Raw genomic sequence first — 16771 nt, 5'->3', positions numbered from 1 at the left:
TTATTACCATAGCTATTAGCTAGGGTACGAATTCAATCATCTCGATATCCACGTTTTTATTTTTGATATATCTTATTTTCGATCTATCAGATCTCGCCAACGTCGTCTATTCGTGCAAGGAGGCTAGGCTAAGTACGTATGTAGGTAGAGACCCCTCTATATTCTATGTAACGGAAAATGTAGGATTTCACGAGCTGGATGTGAAGGTCGAGACTTGGATTTATTGAACTAATATAATATAGTAGAATGAAGAATCTGGTCTGGAGCGTAGTAATATAGATTTCAACGTAGTGCTAACCAGGAGCAGTAAGCTTAACCATTAAACATTAACAATTCGCGGTTCCTATTCCACAAGCTGATCTCCGAAATAAGGCTGCTCAAAAGCTATTGGAAGCCTTCTTTTCTACTTACACCACTAAATAAATCATTTACCTATGTGCTAGTATACGGTGTGGTGTTACTGGTGTCGTTGTGATAGTGACTGCATTCCGTTCCTGACTAGTCACCCCTCTGCCCCTTAATTAACCATGCAGGGCCCTGGTTTGCCAAGCCAAACTGTGCCGATCATCATTTTAGAGGCCTGTCAACACTCCTAAAGCTTACTGCTCTAGCTTCACGATACATGCTATACGCGTATAATTACAGTAGCAAGTGGAAGTACACAAGAATTTAGGCTTTTTAGCTAGTTGATGCTACATCCATAGTACGTACATAGTATAGGAACCAAAAAGCGATGCGAGTAAACGTCATCCCGACGCACAGAAACGTTCGGCAGAGGGAGGGACAGAGGATCAACATAATCCTCAGTGGCTTGAAAACGGTAATCAAACCATGTACTATGCGTATAAGCGTCTAAATATCAACGGACTTTATATTACGGCGAGCTATACATAGGACGTTATATTTCTTAAGCCAATAGTAACACGCGACATCTCTCATATTTAGACGCGTTCAAACTTGTGATACGTTAATGTAGTTTTTGCATGTCCAATCATATCAGTAATACTCGTTAGTTTGCAAATAGACGAAGGAAGTATGTAGGTAGACGTATGTTCTCCTTTTCCTAATCTGCCACTCAGCCCCCTTTCACTCTCCTAGCTTCTTTTTCTCAGTATCTTCATAGGCGCCCGTGCGCATCCGCTCAAAACCCCACAAACTAGCGAAGGTTGCCAGGATATAGAAAAGGAAAAAAACCCTGTCGACAGGCCTGGAAGCTCCACAAGCGAAGATACTGAAAGGAGGTGAGACGATTCAGGCGAGCCTTGCCATTGGGACGCAAATCACTTATGGCAGAACTTGACGATCTGAATTAGGCCAGTAGTACTGACCGCTATGCTACTAGGTGAAGAAATACTCCGAATTCATTGCATTGCCTAGTACCGCTAAATCACGGGTGGCCGGGTAGCGATGGAAGCCCATGTATTCCCCTTGGCCAATGTGTTGATGCTAATTTCAGACGAAGGCATAGAAAAGAGAGCCTATGCCGTCTTTTACAATGCCTCTCTTTCCTCTTTCACTCCCATCAAGCTTCGGCCAAGATAGTCACTCTTTTGTGCTTCCGGCGTAATCATTCTTTTTCGGAATATTTACTATTCCAGTCCATTCTTTAAGCAGTTGCTGTTTTTTGCGAAGTTTGATATAAAAAATGCGTTTCTCTACCCACGGCTCCGCGGCCGTGGCCATGGCGGCCCTCGCCAGCGCCACTGCCCCGGTCTCTGAGCGCCATCTTCTTGACCTCGACCTTCCTAAGGACCTGAGCCAGCCCATCTCTGCCAACGTTGATTTGGGTGTGGACTTGAGCGGTACCACTCTCGTCGCCGGTGTCGTTGCCGGTGTGGCCGTTCCCCCTCTAGTTGGTGTTGGTGCCGATGTTGAGGTTGCCGTTGTTTGTGACACTTGTTACACCAAGGGTAACATCAATGCCAGCATCTCCCTGGACAAGGTTGTCCCCGCTCTCAGCCTATCCCTTAAGGACATCGAGGCCAAGCTTGACCTCGACATCAGCATCGGTGCTGCTGCCACCATCGCTGTGAACCTGTTCACTCCTCCCGCCCCTATCTCTCTCCCTCTCCCTGGTCTTAAGGTTGATGCTCTCATCTCCCTTGACCTTATCATTGGTGTTGAGACCGCCATCGACCTATCCGCTGGTATTGACCTGAAGCTTGTGGAGGATGCTACGATCGAGACCGACATCTTCGCCGGAAAGATCCTGGATGCTGCTTTCTCTGGATTGTCCGTCCAGGTCCTACCCATTGAGGTCCGAATCGGCTGCACCAAGCTGTTGGCTGATCTCCGTCTTCGTGTTGAACTTGGTGTTGCTGCCGAGGTCGACATTGACGACATCATCCCCATCCTTGACCTTCCTGAGATCGGTGCTGGTCTCGAGGTTGCCGTCTTCGCCAACTTGCTTGAGTACGTCGGTTTCTTCTGCGCTACTCCTTCGTGCCCTCTCTCCAAGGAATCGTATGGCTTGAACATTGGTGCCGCTGTCGAGCTTGATGTGGCTGTTGAGAATCTCCTTTCCATCCATCTTGCTCCTACCATCTCCACCGCTCTCCTCAGCTACCCTACGACCACCATCTGCGAGCACCCTTCGTACACTCTGTCGGTCCCGACTCTTTCCGCTACCACGGCTTCCGCTTCTGTCACTGGTACTGCTTCTGCTTCTGCTTCCGAGTCTGGATCTAACTCTGGCTCCGTCACTGCCACTGGCTCTGGTTCCGCTTCCGAGTCTGCCTCTGCTACCGGATCTGGTTCCGCTAGCGGCTCTGGCTCTGCTACTGCCTCTGGCCCTGGATCTGCTAGCGCCACTGGTTCCGGATCTGCCACTGCTTCTGGTTCTGAGTCTGCTACCGCTACTGCCCCTGGTTATCCCATTGGCACTGGCTCTGGCGTCACTTCTGCTACCTCTGCCACGGCTCCTATCTCAGCTCCTATCCCTACCGGTGGCTCTATTACCTCAACCGTCACCAACGTCCAGACTTTCACCATCACCCAGTGCGCTGCTTCCGTGCCTAACTGCCCTGCTGGTTACGCTACCACTGCTACTCTCATCCACACTACCGTCTACACGACCGTGTGCCCTGCTACCCAGACTGGTGCTATCACTGCTCCCCCGCCAAAGCCCACTCACAGCAAGCCTGCCACTCCTGTGACTTTGACCAAGACCATCGTGACTCTTGTCCCTTGCTCTGAGGCCTCGACTTTCACTCCCCCCACCAACATTCCTACTGCTCCTTACCCCACCGGTGGCAAGGCCGTTCCCAGCACCACCCCCGCTGGCAGCCCTTCCGCTAGCTACCCTGCCGGAACTCCTTCCGTCTCGAAGCCCGCTGGCACTCCCTCTGTTACCGGCCCTACTGGTCCTTCTCAGACCGGTCCCGCTGGCACTCCTTCTGCCAGCTACCCTGCCAGCTCCGTTACCGTCCCCGGTGGCAAGCCTCCTGGAACTTACCCTCCCGGTGGTAACTCCAACACTCTACCTGTTGGTACCCCCAGCAGTGTCCCCGGTGGCCCTGCCTACCCTACCGGTGGCTCGCCTTCTGGTCCCGCTACCCCGACTGTTGTGCCTCCTTACCCTACTGGCCCCATCGGTGGCGGCTCCAACAGCACTATCCCCGTTGCTCCTACGTCTCCCCAGACTTTGAGCACCTATGTGCCCAGCGCCAGCCCCGTCAACCCGGGTCCTTCTGGTTACCCCACCATTCCGGGTGAGACTCCCATCCCCACTGCCGGTGCCGCCAAGGTTGGCAGCGGTATTGCTCTCGCCGTCGCCGGTGCTTTCTTCGCCCTCCTATAAGGGATGAAGTGATATATAAGAATGTAGTTAGAATAGGGGGAGAGGTCTTCTAATATGTAATGTTTCATTTGAAAGCAAGCGTTAGGCGTGTTATCATAGCTTGGGTATATACCATTTATGTTCATGACAGCTTGTAGATTTAGAAAATCTTGGTCTTTGACTATCACTGTTCTTGTGTTATGTGATATGCTTTAGTGAATTTGTTTACGTCTATTTGTGTCGTTATTAGACTAATGTTGCCCTGTAATTCAAGAGTGCCTAAAGGTTTGCCTTAGGATATTATGTTAGATGCGAGCAAGTATTTCCTGTCTTACGATTATGTTTTTACCTTTTCTGTTTGCTTTTGTTTTTATGTATGTTCAACGCCGTGGCTGGTCTCCCCAGGCCTGTAATGCTACTAACATCTAACATTAAGAGGCATATGGCCATTTAAACCCTTCCAACCTTGAACACTATGGACGTCTTTCAGGTCCTATTGGTAAAATAATATGGTGCGGTGTAAACCTTAGGCTTTTGTGTTAACTACCCGGGGGGTAACCTCTAGTTTTATGAGATCGTTTTACTATGTATGGGATCTGCTGGTGATATGTTGGGTGTCGAAAGCGTTACTCATTGTCATTATCGTTTAGTTTTACTATATTTCATTATATCCTTTTTAATCCTCTGATTCCCATTTATTCTTCTCAAGTTTAGAAACTAGTTTAATATTTTCGAATGGTTTCTCGGCTTCACCTACCTATTTTATCGTCTTTCTTCTTGAATTATCATCGGACTTATTACTTGATCCATTTAGTGTGGTGGTAGATCCGTTGGCTTGCATCGATTAGGCGGTCACGTGGACCCTCGATATATGACATCCTGTGATGTAACATTATGATAAAGCTGCAACTATTCCCACATCTCTCGCCTATCAAGCCCTTTTAAATCGTAATAGTAAGGGAATTTACGTACCTGGATTTAAATCCCACAATTTCTTAATATTCAACTGCCGTTGACCGCCGGATCAACTTGGCTTACACGAGAAGTTAGGTCCCGACTAATATATTAGTTCGGGTCCAGCGGTTACGAATCCCTCTTTAAAGCCGACGCTTCTGTCCTACCAAAGCGTTTTTAGCTAGTTCACCGATTTCATAGCTTCGGCCGGTTCGGTCTCCGCTCTACTTGGTCTACATTTTCGGTTGGTCTGTTGCACCAAAGGCATAGGCTACGCCGCACGATCTCACATTCTTCCCCGCACCTCATCCCGCACTAGGAGTTCTTAGGATTATTATTATACCAACTATGAACTAAGGGTCGGAGACGCCTGCTTACTTTAGAGGATTGCTGAAAATTTCCCTTTCAGCTTTATTCAAAAGGAGTTTTGTAACCGATCCTCTTGGTGAGTGAATTAAAGTAGTAATTATATTAGTCTTCTTGTCGCCCATCTGCCGGTCCTGTCAGTCTATTTCTTACGTCTGTTCTATTTACATAATAAATTCATTGTTAGAAATTCCGAGTAAGAAGATCAAAACGCCGAAACATCAGGTACCTTACATTTTTATCATTTCAAAATGGCCCCTCCGTTCCGTGCCGAGCACTTAGGTTCGCTACTGCGACCCGAAGAGCTGCTAAATGTGCGTGAAACCATTCGGGACAAGGGTGTCTCGGCAGAGGAGGCAGGGCTACCGGCAGTTGAGAAGAAGGCCATTGGCGATGTAGTTAAGCTGCAGCAGGACTTAGGCCTGAAGGCCGTCAACTCGGGTGAATACAACCGTACCCGGTTCTGGGGTCTCTTTTGGGATGAGATCGAGGGTACCATCCGTCTCCAAGATGCCGACGCTAGCATGTTCCGGTTGTATCACCCGGATGTTGTTAGTCTGATCGAGACAGGCAGGAAGGTTATGCCCGGAGAGTCTGTTATTGCTGGAAGTAAACTGTCGCACAGCCCTGCCAAGGCGGTGTCCAATTTGTCTGAACTTCAGGAGGTCCAGGCATTCGTTCCGAAGAGCGATTGGGGTAATATTAAGCTTACTATGATTGCGCCGTCCTGGTTCCACATGAGGTACAAGCAAGGCCAGGCCTATACGAAAGAAGCCTATGCCAACGACGCCGAGTACTTTGCAGATGTTGCCAAGGTTTACCATGCCGAATTAGAAACATTATACAAGGCCGGGTTACGAAATGTCCAATTTGACGACCCTGGCATGGCTTGTAAGTCTGCTTTAAAATGTTTCTACAACAGTCTTCAGGCATGTGGCTAACAAGAAAACAGACTTCTGCTCTAAGGACTTCCGAAAGGGTTGGGAAGAGGACAAGGACAACATTGGGACATGGGAGGACCTTCTTGACGCCTATATCAAACTATACAACGACTCTCTTGCCGGCTTACCGGCAGACTTCCACTCAGGTATCCACCTGTGCCGAGGTAACTTCATCGGCGGAAGGCACTTTTCTGAGGGAGCGTACGATATAATTGCGAAGAAGCTCTTCGAGAATCTGAACGTGAATACATTCTACCTCGAGTATGATACTGAGCGAGCAGGCGGTTTTGAGCCTCTGCAGTTCCTCCCTAAGGACAAGAACGTCGTGGTTGGTATCATCAGTACAAAGTTAAGACAGCTAGAAGATAAGGAGGAGACGAAGGAGCGCATCTTCAGGGCAGCGGACTTCGTAGCGAAGGGAAATGGCCAAACCCGTGAAGAGGCCCTGAAGAGAATCTCCATTAGCCCCCAGTGCGGTTTCAGCACCCACGAGACTGGATACCCCTTAACAGTTGACGACGAGAAGAAGAAGTTGTCGCTTGTGAGGCAGATAGCAGACGAAATTTGGGGCGAGCCCTAGATGTGTATCTATAGATGTGTGCATGACAGGAGTTCTCGGATAGGAGATGATCTGTTGTGATTTGCGGAGGTTTAGCGGTGTGCTCTTGGCTACTTCAACAGTCCAAAAATTCGGGTTAGACGGATAAAGATGGCGAGTAGGCGTATGTTTTTGGGTATACCCACGGAGAATCAACTTCTAGGACGTACATAACGCGAACTCGGTCTTCCAGGGGCACGGGAAAATTATAAGAACAGCCGATACCACACATGGTCTATAATCTACCCGTTATATAAGGGGTACGATCGTAACATCAAATAGGTCTTGCAGCTGCGACTGGCGTATACTGGTTAGCCTCGTATGCTTTTATAATAGAAAGCGATGGTCTAAAACTTTGGAACCCGGCGACGAGCGGGCTATCAACTTCTAGAAGTGTCGTGAACTTCAAAGTGATGACTGCGTGGTATCTCCAAAACTAAGATATACCATACCATTACCCCATCGTAATTTGAGACAGACATAAGTTGTTGAGAAAAAACCCATCAACCTCGGTATATTATCTTGAATATTTGGGTGTGTGACTACTGTAATTGCGTAGGTAGTCACTTCGAGCCTGGGTTGCGTTCCGTAGATCTTAGAGAATTGATGAAATATATTTCAAGGCTTCGTCTTTGTCAAGATAAAACCGTGATAGCCGAAACCAGAACCATCACCGAGAACCTCCATCTCGATCTCCCAGCTAGTTCCATCGCAATTTAGTAAAGGTCTTATGAAATGCGGCTGTCGGTATGTCACGTAAAGGAATACCCCATCATCCTTGAGGACTCGATTTACCTGTATAGTATTAGTAGGCATCTTGTATGAATCGTATGATCTAGAGCAGCATGTCAATAGTTAAGACCTACCTCACGGATGTATTGACTAGTATTTTGTTTAACATCATCGGGTGGACTCCAGGGACTACCATGGATCATCGCATCTAAGGTTCCCTTATCAAAGGCGACATCTATAGACTTTTCAGGAATGTCATCTAAATGACGGACATCACCATGTTTCCATTGGATACCCTCCATACTGGAGTGTCGTTTAGACATGAGATCCACGACGACGGTCGAAAAGTCGACACAGAGCTGATGCTTATACCCCCTATCCCATAATCCCACTGGCACATCCTGTGAGATACGTTAACTATGTCAATTGTTTATTATACGAAGATGATTATTTATTCGTTGGGAAAACATACACTATCACCCGACCCTAAATGTAAAATTCTCGGATCTGTGTTGGGACTACGGGTTTGAAAGAGTCTTCGATCAAGAAAAGCCTCGAGTTCGACGAAATTCCTAAACCACTCATGAGTTGGTCGGTCTCCTTCGGCTTGAGCATAACGCTGATCCCAAAAACTAGGATGCGCGAGACGCTCATTTTCTTCATCCGATGACCCCATTCCGGAGACTTTTGACTATTTTCACCTTCAATTTCTTATTGTAGCCCAAACAATATATAAGGTAGGTACTTTGAAAAAAGTACCTTTGTATTTCTTCGATCCATATGTGGAATATCCACGTGATATTCATATATGTAAGGCGGAGAATCCTTGTTCCCGCCCGTTCGTACATACGGGACCTATGGCGGGATGACGGGACCTAATGTCTAGATCCTATGTAAGCGATTTATTAATTTTGTTTTTTCGAAATGTTTACACTGGCTTTGAAACTTCAATGCTGAGAAACTTGAAAAAACGCGCAGCTATCAAAACGTCTACTTATTAGTTTCGCATTGTGTGCACTACTATTTTTATTCAAGGTACCTAGGTACTATGTACATGCCGATCAAGGTTTTATTGAGCTATGGGTAGTTTTCCAGTTCCACGGATTTCGCTTATGCAGGTACGAGACTTGTCAAGATACAAGGAGGTAGTTATATCAATTGCCTGTCACCCTAGTTTAGGTACCTATCACATTTCACAGCTATCATGTGTGCTTTATATTCGGAGCATGCTACCATTCTCGAATTACAGCATGATGTTTTTGTAATAAGATATTTTATATTTAACTATCGTAAAAAAGAATTGGTAGGGCTGATAGGTTAGGTACCTCTTTTAGACTTTAAAGGCTGCATGTTTTAGGTTAGACACATTTCTATAATAAGCAATTTTGTAATGAATATTGCGTCACTTACATGGGCGAAGTACCCATTATCAACAATACGTCATCGTTTTCTTCTTACAAACATTGTAGAATAATGATAATTATTCTTTAATTAAACTTCTCTAAACAAAAGTAACAAGTCAACTATCTAGGAAATAGTCAACAAAAGAAAATACAATGGCGGAGATTGTAGCAGGGATCTGGGCAGCAGAACAAGCTGTCTCTACGAGCATCTATGCTGGAGCGACTGGTTATGCCGTTGCAAAACCTACTATGCCTCTAAAGGCAACATTTTCACAGATTGCATCTACTTCAGATGATGCTTCAAGGTACGTGCATTTTCTATGAGTTTCATCTTCTCGCTTTCGTATTATACTGATTTTCAAAAGATCTTCACTCACTAGATCTCATCATACACTTACCGTAGTTGGTGACAAAGCTTACATTTTCGGAGGCCAGACGAGCCAAGGAAAACTTGCTAGTAATACCATCCACTCCATAGCATTGCCAAAAGCCAGTTCTGCTGTACCTGAATATCAGGCACTACCAGCCATTTCTACGGAGAACGACGGGCCCGTGCCTAAGCCACGAACTAAGCATTCTGCTTGCGCATTGAATAACCGCGTCGCTATATACGGGGGTTGCGATGAATCTGGAAATGTCTTAGATGAAGGCCCTATAATCTGGTTATTTGATGTCGAGAAACTCACATGGAGTACTCTTAAACCTTCTAGCCATCCAGAGAGAACCCCACTACCGAGAAGCAAAGCACATTTAGTCGCTCACGATGGTAATCTCATCCTCATCGGTGGGGTAAATTCAAATGGTGAAGCGCTTACAGACGTTTGGCATTATAATTGCTTTACCGAAATTTGGAATCAGCTGCCGCATACCCCGGCCGTCGTCACGAGTGCAACAATTTCGGGGCACACGTTATACTCAATCTCTAGCTCTGATGCGCTTGGTAGTGAAGTGCATTATCTTAAAATCCAATCGTACACTGAGCCGGCTTCAACCTGGCAGACCATCTCGTTTCCCACGAACCCTTTAACGCCGGGACCTAGGCCGAGGTCTCATGGTGGACTGATACCCATCACGACGGGGTACGGTCGAAACTATCTCCTATATTTCTTTGGCGATTGTCAAGGAGAAGTAGAAAAAGGAGATTTATTGCAGTGGAGTGATTTGTGGACCTTTCAACTTCCATCTAGCGATTTAGAAGTCAAAGCGACTGCCACCATGAAGGAGGCGATCAAGCCGGCTAAGATCAAAGACCAGATACGCTCAAAACTCGGGGCCGATACGGGGGCATCTAGCTGGGCTGAAGTCGAAGTACAGCCACCCGGTGACCTTAAGGCACATGAGGGTAAGGTTCATCCTGGTCCGCGAAGTTCGTTCGGCTACGATATGACAGCTGATGGACGGAATGTTGTATTATGGGGTGGTTGTAATGCAACCGGAGGATCGGAGGGTGACGGATGGATTATTGAATTCTCATAGAACCGCTGTTCTGTGACCCGACAGGTCTCTATTGTCAAAAATACAATCAAAACAAAGAAACGTAGATAGGACACGAAATAAAATCGGAAATTGGCATTTCTCTTCTCTCTGAGAAATGTAAAAGCATTCAACAATAGGCATGTTTGCCTTTCTGGATATGCTTTGTTAACATGGAGTAATGAAAGGCGCCTTTGGCTTAAGTAGTAGATAAAGGGTTTACCTGATAGGAGAGCATCCATATTAAACTTGAATTCGCAACATAGAGAAAGAATTTTGACGCTTATACACTATTTACATTTATGTTCTATTTCAAACTGAATACATCTACAATATGGGTAGAAATTACAGCATTGCATCGGTATACGATACCACTCCGTATCACGCCTACTGTCTATCTGAAGGAGGGGATGAAGATGACGATGTCTGCGTATGGGATGAAGGTCCAGAGCTTTTCGATTTATATGATAGTGAAGATGAGCGAATAGTCGCTGAGATTCATAGTTCTATCCCCGAGCGTGACTGGATATTCCGTAGCAAAGCACGAAATGATGATACCCCAACAACGGCACGGCCTGCAAGACCAAATAAGAGAGACAACACCATCACAATATTAGAAAATCCCTCCAAAGATCCCGACAAACTAACTGACGATGAATTCCAAGAGCGACAGATCGCCTATGCACTGTCTACCGCTCGGAGGAATCTAACTAGGATGTCGCAGTTTATGTTAAAGTTGGAGTGTCGCGCAGGGAAAGTTACGAAGGAAGGCATTAAACACACCCTTGATGCTACTGTTGCTGACAGTACTAACGCCGCTAATCAATATCCCACTTACCAGGACGAGCTCGAGGAAATCAAACACCTCAGCGATAATGTATGGCAGCGTTTCTATCTCATTGATCGAAACTGGCGACAGCAGAGCCGAAGGGATCGCGATGCGGAAGGCCATAGTCCCCCTATCAAGCTCGAGAGTGAACCGGCAGTGAAGGCATTTTTAAAAGAAGAACGGCAAACTAACCACCTCACGAGTAGGGATTCATGTTACTATACTGCCGCGAATCTAGCGAGCGGGAGGAGGTTTGAAGACTGGATTACTTACCTGAAGAATTTCTGCGAATTCAAGGATAACCCGGCCGAGGAGACTAAGCTTGTGCATCTAGCCTGGCGGTTCTTGGACCGCGAATTGCGCGGGCCGAGGCCGACTAATCCTGCGTGTATTGGGAATTTCCTGGACGAGCTAAATGGCCAATACCAGAATGGTGCTTTTGACAAGGCGATTAAGAATCCCGAGAAGCGGGAGAAAGATGATGATGGGGCGTGGGGGGCTATTAAGAAGGTTTGGTCTTCAAGGTTTCAGTATTAGTGGCAAAGTAATTAGAATTCATATATCGGTTTATTACATTGATCTGAGTATGTCCTTGTGTTAATACAGGGGATGAAGATGCAGCTGTGAGGTGTAGATGTCTTGTGTAGATGTACCTAGTAGTCCCCCTATTAAATAATGCATGTAGCTTTTTATGAGCTCATATTTAATAAAATATATACATTCCTAGGAACAACAACCCGAAGCTATGGATATGTACTGGAGATATATTTTAAACGTTGTTAGTAGGACGTGGTTAGCATTTCGAAGCGTAGGTAGATATAGAGGCGTACCTTCGTAACCCTCGTGACCCTAATACACCCAGCACAGAGGCTTTTCCTGCATGAGAGTGAGTTTGAGACTACATTAAGTGTCATGCCATATTTCAATCCTTGTGTCTATGTTGCGAAGTCACTTCGATTTACGTTGCCTATTGTTTAGATACTCTTGTACTACACAGGCTAATAATTTCAATGTAATAGCTCACTGTGAACAGCTATTGGTTCCGCTATAGCCATTCAATACGAGGCAATGCCATCCTTTCAAGGGTTGCAAGTAATGCTTTGTATCTGCTAATCATCTCAAAGGTATCTTTAGAAGCCTCGCCGAGGCTTTATCTTTCAGACAATGCATTATTAGCTCTATTGTGGTAATAGTGTCAATGACAATGCAAAGAGTGGCTTTGGAAATGTAACATAAGAGCTGTGTTGGGCCTATTTCCTAGTACCGAGATGTAACAATTCTACATTCTTGCTTTCATGTAAAATACGTGGGTAATTGAATCCCCGCGGGAAGCTAGTAGCTACCTACGTTTACCCCTTTTTATTAAATCAGCCACCGAACTCCCTCGCTCTCATGTCGTACACTCAATGGACTCCTCTACTGGAGTCCTCAAAGGATATTAACTATGCTACTGTTAAACTTATGCTAAGTAATGATACTCCTGTAAAGAATCAGCCAGCTGAGATTTCGGACAGTAAGGATCATATTATTGATATCGAGAGAATAGCTAAACTACAAGAGAGGATTTCGCCTACCACGACGTGTTCTTACGGTAGCAATTGCGGTGTATATTTCTGCGACTATTGTGCGCAGAACGGCTTTGAGCATTCCCAGGAAGGGGATGAGCGTAACCTTTGGGTAAGATGTGTGGAAAGCGAGGGGTCGCTGGCGGTCCTTGAAACGATGATTACCTTTCAGATGCGCCTTCTTAGCGTTTTAGTACCAGCGACCCTATTACTCGTTCTAAGGATATATATAGCAACATTGTTTTAAGATATATGTATCTAGGTAGTTGCCATAGGAGGAATACTGTTCGTAATATACTTGTTTGCTTGTTCATGGCCGGCGTAACTTCCCTCTTCGTACTTCATTCTCTCTGTGACAATCCTATGTTGGTCCTACTTACTTCTACCTACCTCCCCCTACCTCTTCTACCAACTACAATATAGGCTATTTCATATATCACAACATATTAAGCACCTTATCTATATCGCAACGCAGCCTTAGAAATATAGCCTCGCTCCTACAGAGTAGAGATAGCTCACAGCTCTCAAGTACCACCAACCTATCCATACTTAAATCACCTACTGATCTTCTCACCGCATCGTCCTTTTTTAGTTATTCTAGGTCTCGTTCGTATTTAGTATCATAGTTACAGTAGAGGCAGCTACTCTTCTAATACCTTCTCACTTGCCACCTTACACACGACGTCGAGAAGCTTCCTTCTCGCCTATGGTAAGTAATCCCAGCCAATGGTTTTTCCTATCCTTCCTAACCCTCTCGTGGCATCCTTACTATCAGTACTATCGCCTATTACCTTGCGTTTAGATATCATATTCCTTACACCCTCAGCAGTTTCTACCTATTTTTAAAATGACCTAATCCCAATTCCTTACCTGCCTTGAATTAGGATGGGCAAGAGCACTTCGGCGTGTGACTTTCTATACTAGTGTTGATCAGTACTAAGCTTCTCAATCAACGCCCCTTCTTGACATCTACCTTTCTATCCCCCCAAACTCTCCCTCCGCTTTCGAGCGGGAAGTCTAACATCCATTTACCTTCACCTCTTTGACCAATTATTATTCTTATTATTTCCTTGTGATATCCTCTTACTTATATACTTCATCGTAGTCTACTCACGGAAGACCTTGGTATCACGTCCGTTTCTTGATCTACGATATCTTACCGTATCGCCAATCGCACCGATCGAAAGAAACGCCCAACCTCAATACCGCTGATAGCATGGCAGCGGAATGCCCAGCTCCTGTTGCTAGCACGACGACGCAACAGAAGCAGCCGGATTCTTTCGCATGGAACTCATGCAGTCACTATGATGACCAGAAACGAATTAAAATTAAAGAGGAAGCACTTGAGTTCGGCATTTTGCAATGCGAGAAGATTATTAAATACCTCGAATCCTCTTCGCCCAATAAACCCTGTACAAGTGACGCATCAGCTTCAACCCCACAGGGGTGGGAAGATATTGAGAGATGGATTCAGAAATGCAGTACGTATTTTATAACTCAATGAGACATCATGCTAACGATAGTTCCAGAGGCTCTTATAACTATTCATAAGAAATTCGAAGTCCTTGTTGGCGTCGCAGGACCAACCGGCAGCGGGAAGACTTCGGCTCTTAATGCCCTTCTTGGGTTAAGGGGGCTTTTGGCGACTAATAGCCAGGAGGCTGCTACCGCGGTGCCTTGTAAGGTAGCCTACAATGATGACGATAGGCCTACTATGAGATTCCGAGCCTGCGTCGCTTTTCGCACAATGGAAAATTTCGTCAAGCAGCTAGACCAATTTTTTGAAGACTTAAAGCTTAGGAATGAGTTGCAAGCGACAGATACCGACTCACTAGACGATGAGGAAGCTATTCGGACCATTGATGCCAATCTAAGACCTACCTTTGAGATAATTAGAACGGTTTTTGGTGTCGAGGAGCAAGACGTTGTAAACATGACAACCCAGACACTTATTCACTCAAATCCGGGCGTCTTTGAGCTTCTTGGGACGACAAAGAGATTTCATGGCGGCGATCTTGATCATATAGCGGAACAGATCAAACCATACATGGATTCAACTACTACAGATCATGAAGCGTCAGGTTTGGAATTTGCAGCTTGGCCCCTCATCGATGAGGTGGAAATATTCGTTAAATCTGAAATACTTCGAAACGGGGTTGTCCTGGTAGATTTGCCTGGGCTTTGTGACTGGGTAGAGAGTCGGGCCGCTGTAGCTAAGGCATATTTTCCTAAGCTGGCCGCTACTCTTATCGTGACACCCGCCCGAAGAGCGGCTGACGACTCTACTTCCGTGAAGCTTATGTCAGAGCATCAAGAATTACGAATGAAAATGGACGGCAAATTCCATAGGCGTAGCTACTGCGTCGCTATTTCTCAGATAGACGAGATTGATCGCGACTCGGCTTTGAGAAGTCGAAAGGCTAAGACTGATATAAAGTTACAACGACTAATTAATGAAGAGAAGACTCTAAGGCAGATGAAGAAGGACCAGGAAGGCAAACTAAAGATTGCAAAGAAGAAAATAAAGAAACTTGAAGCTACTGTAGCTAAGAAGACTCGTAGCGGTATGAAAACATGACCCTTGGTTGTATCTTGCTAATAGTTTATTATAGGAGTGACGAAAAAGAAATTCGGAGATAAGCAGCGTCTAGCTAAGAAACTAGGGGGGGATATCAAGGCACTTACGGCAGAGCTCCATTCAACTGAAAATGATTTAAAGAAACACACTGATCATATCATCTTCCAGTGTGTGAAGAATAGGAACCAATTTCTTGAGGGTCGTATACAACATGATTTTCAAAGAAGACAGGCATCCATTACTAGTAGCGTTGGAGGTAATAGTGAGTTATACGATGGTACAGTTTCTGTCTGTCCATTCAGTTCCAAAGCATTTTGGGGATGTGTTCCGGATGAAGAAGATGAGTTTGTGGATGGATTCCCGGAAGAGCGTTGCTCAGGAATTCCAAATCTCCGCCAATGGATTCGCAGTGCCACCATCGAAGAGCGGGAGAGCCATGCGGATAGCATTCTACATGACCTACATAACCTCTTGAATACGATTCAAATATGGACAATGGATGAGTGGAGTTGTAGCCAACTAAACATTGATAAGGAATGGGCGGAACAAGAAATAATCCCACCCTTTTACGACACCGTGAAAAAGGTATTTAATAACTTCCGCTCTATTGCTAAGTATTAGTTACGTGCTAATACCAAGTGATAACAGGATCTGGAGATATATTGGAAAGAACTCAACAGGTCTGTTCTTGAGTGCAATCCATTTTCGACGATTGGAGGATCCCTTAGCAACTGCGTAGCAGAATGTCGCGACGTCGTACAGAATTGGGCATTTCTAAATCCCGTAACGGCGACCAAGGTACATTGGACCACATATCAAGCCAATATAGTCAGGTATGGTGGCAATTTCACAAGCAGGTCGAAGGGTGGTTCTATAGACTACCACTGGATGCAAGATATGTAAGAGCTTCCCCTTACTGCATAAGTTACATACTTAATTTCTAACTTCAAAATTAGCTCAGATGTTTTGCTGAGAACTATTGTAGCTGACTGGAATCGGGCCTTCAGTCACGAAATTCCTCAACTTGAGCAACCGGCTTGCAATACTATTGATAGGATATGGGATGGATTCTTACAGCAACTATTGATCGATGTAGGGCAAGCTATCCCCGAATTACTGCCAAATATGGGAAGCATTATACCCGATCTTCGCGTCGTCAAGGAGCAAATAAAAGCCAAGTTACGACAAGCTCTGAAGAATATCACACAGGGTGCATCCAAGGTTCATCCGAATATAGTCGACTCAATCACGGAAAAGTGGCGTTCCACATTTCAGGAGGCGAGACTAATCACTGGTAGGCTAACACCAAGCTCTACCTATAAGTATATCTAACTTACATGGCTAGGGAATGGTTCTTTCAAGATGCGACAGCAGCTTCTGGTTGACTTCGCAAGAAGGAGTGGCAGAAAAATGCTCGACGCTGCCTTCAATGACACGAGTCATAGAATCGGGGAAACTTTCGCTCAATTTCTCGAAACTCTCAAAGAAATATCTGAGTTCGCTATTCAGGAAGTTCAAGATCATTTCAAGCTATTTCTGAATAAGGCTATATTT

The 16771-nt window shown here is 45.4% G+C and overlaps 6 protein-coding genes across 6 annotated transcripts; 5 read left to right on the top strand and 1 right to left on the bottom strand.

Moving 5' to 3' along the window:
• Positions 1–1645: 1645 nt before the first annotated feature.
• GL218_01015 (uncharacterized protein) lies at positions 1646–3799 on the top strand (the record flags this gene model as incomplete). Its single annotated transcript, XM_033577461.1, has 1 exon — positions 1646–3799. One exon carries the CDS (start codon positions 1646–1648, stop codon positions 3797–3799), a length of 2154 nt encoding a protein of 717 aa, XP_033438226.1.
• Positions 3800–5349: 1550 nt separating this feature from the next.
• Positions 5350–6619, top strand: GL218_01014 (uncharacterized protein; the record flags this gene model as incomplete). Its single annotated transcript, XM_033577460.1, has 2 exons — positions 5350–5989; positions 6051–6619. 2 exons carry the CDS (start codon positions 5350–5352, stop codon positions 6617–6619), a joined length of 1209 nt encoding a protein of 402 aa, XP_033438225.1.
• Positions 6620–7255: 636 nt separating this feature from the next.
• On the bottom strand, positions 7256–8045 carry GL218_01013 (Endothelin-converting enzyme 2; the record flags this gene model as incomplete). The annotated part of the gene is made up of 3 exons (XM_033577459.1): positions 7256–7432; positions 7504–7770; positions 7842–8045. The coding sequence occupies 3 exons, from the start codon at positions 8043–8045 to the stop codon at positions 7256–7258; spliced, it is 648 nt and encodes a 215-aa protein (XP_033438232.1).
• An 880-nt stretch (positions 8046–8925) lies between these two features.
• Positions 8926–10248, top strand: GL218_01012 (Ras guanine nucleotide exchange factor F; the record flags this gene model as incomplete). The annotated part of the gene is made up of 2 exons (XM_033577458.1): positions 8926–9077; positions 9138–10248. 2 exons carry the CDS (start codon positions 8926–8928, stop codon positions 10246–10248), a joined length of 1263 nt encoding a protein of 420 aa, XP_033438231.1.
• Positions 10249–10579: 331 nt separating this feature from the next.
• On the top strand, positions 10580–11611 carry GL218_01011 (uncharacterized protein; the record flags this gene model as incomplete). Its single annotated transcript, XM_033577457.1, has 1 exon — positions 10580–11611. The coding sequence occupies one exon, from the start codon at positions 10580–10582 to the stop codon at positions 11609–11611; it is 1032 nt and encodes a 343-aa protein (XP_033438230.1).
• A 2538-nt stretch (positions 11612–14149) lies between these two features.
• Positions 14150–15217, top strand: GL218_01010 (uncharacterized protein; the record flags this gene model as incomplete). The annotated part of the gene is made up of 1 exon (XM_033577456.1): positions 14150–15217. The coding sequence occupies one exon, from the start codon at positions 14150–14152 to the stop codon at positions 15215–15217; it is 1068 nt and encodes a 355-aa protein (XP_033438229.1).
• Between the last annotated feature and the right edge of the window lie 1554 nt (positions 15218–16771).

The sequence above is a fragment of the Daldinia childiae genome, assembly GCF_008694065.1.
Source record: "Daldinia childiae strain JS-1345 chromosome Unknown Scaffold2, whole genome shotgun sequence".
Lineage (NCBI taxonomy): Eukaryota > Fungi > Ascomycota > Sordariomycetes > Xylariales > Hypoxylaceae > Daldinia > Daldinia childiae.
This window is presented reverse-complemented; position numbering and strand designations above follow the sequence as displayed.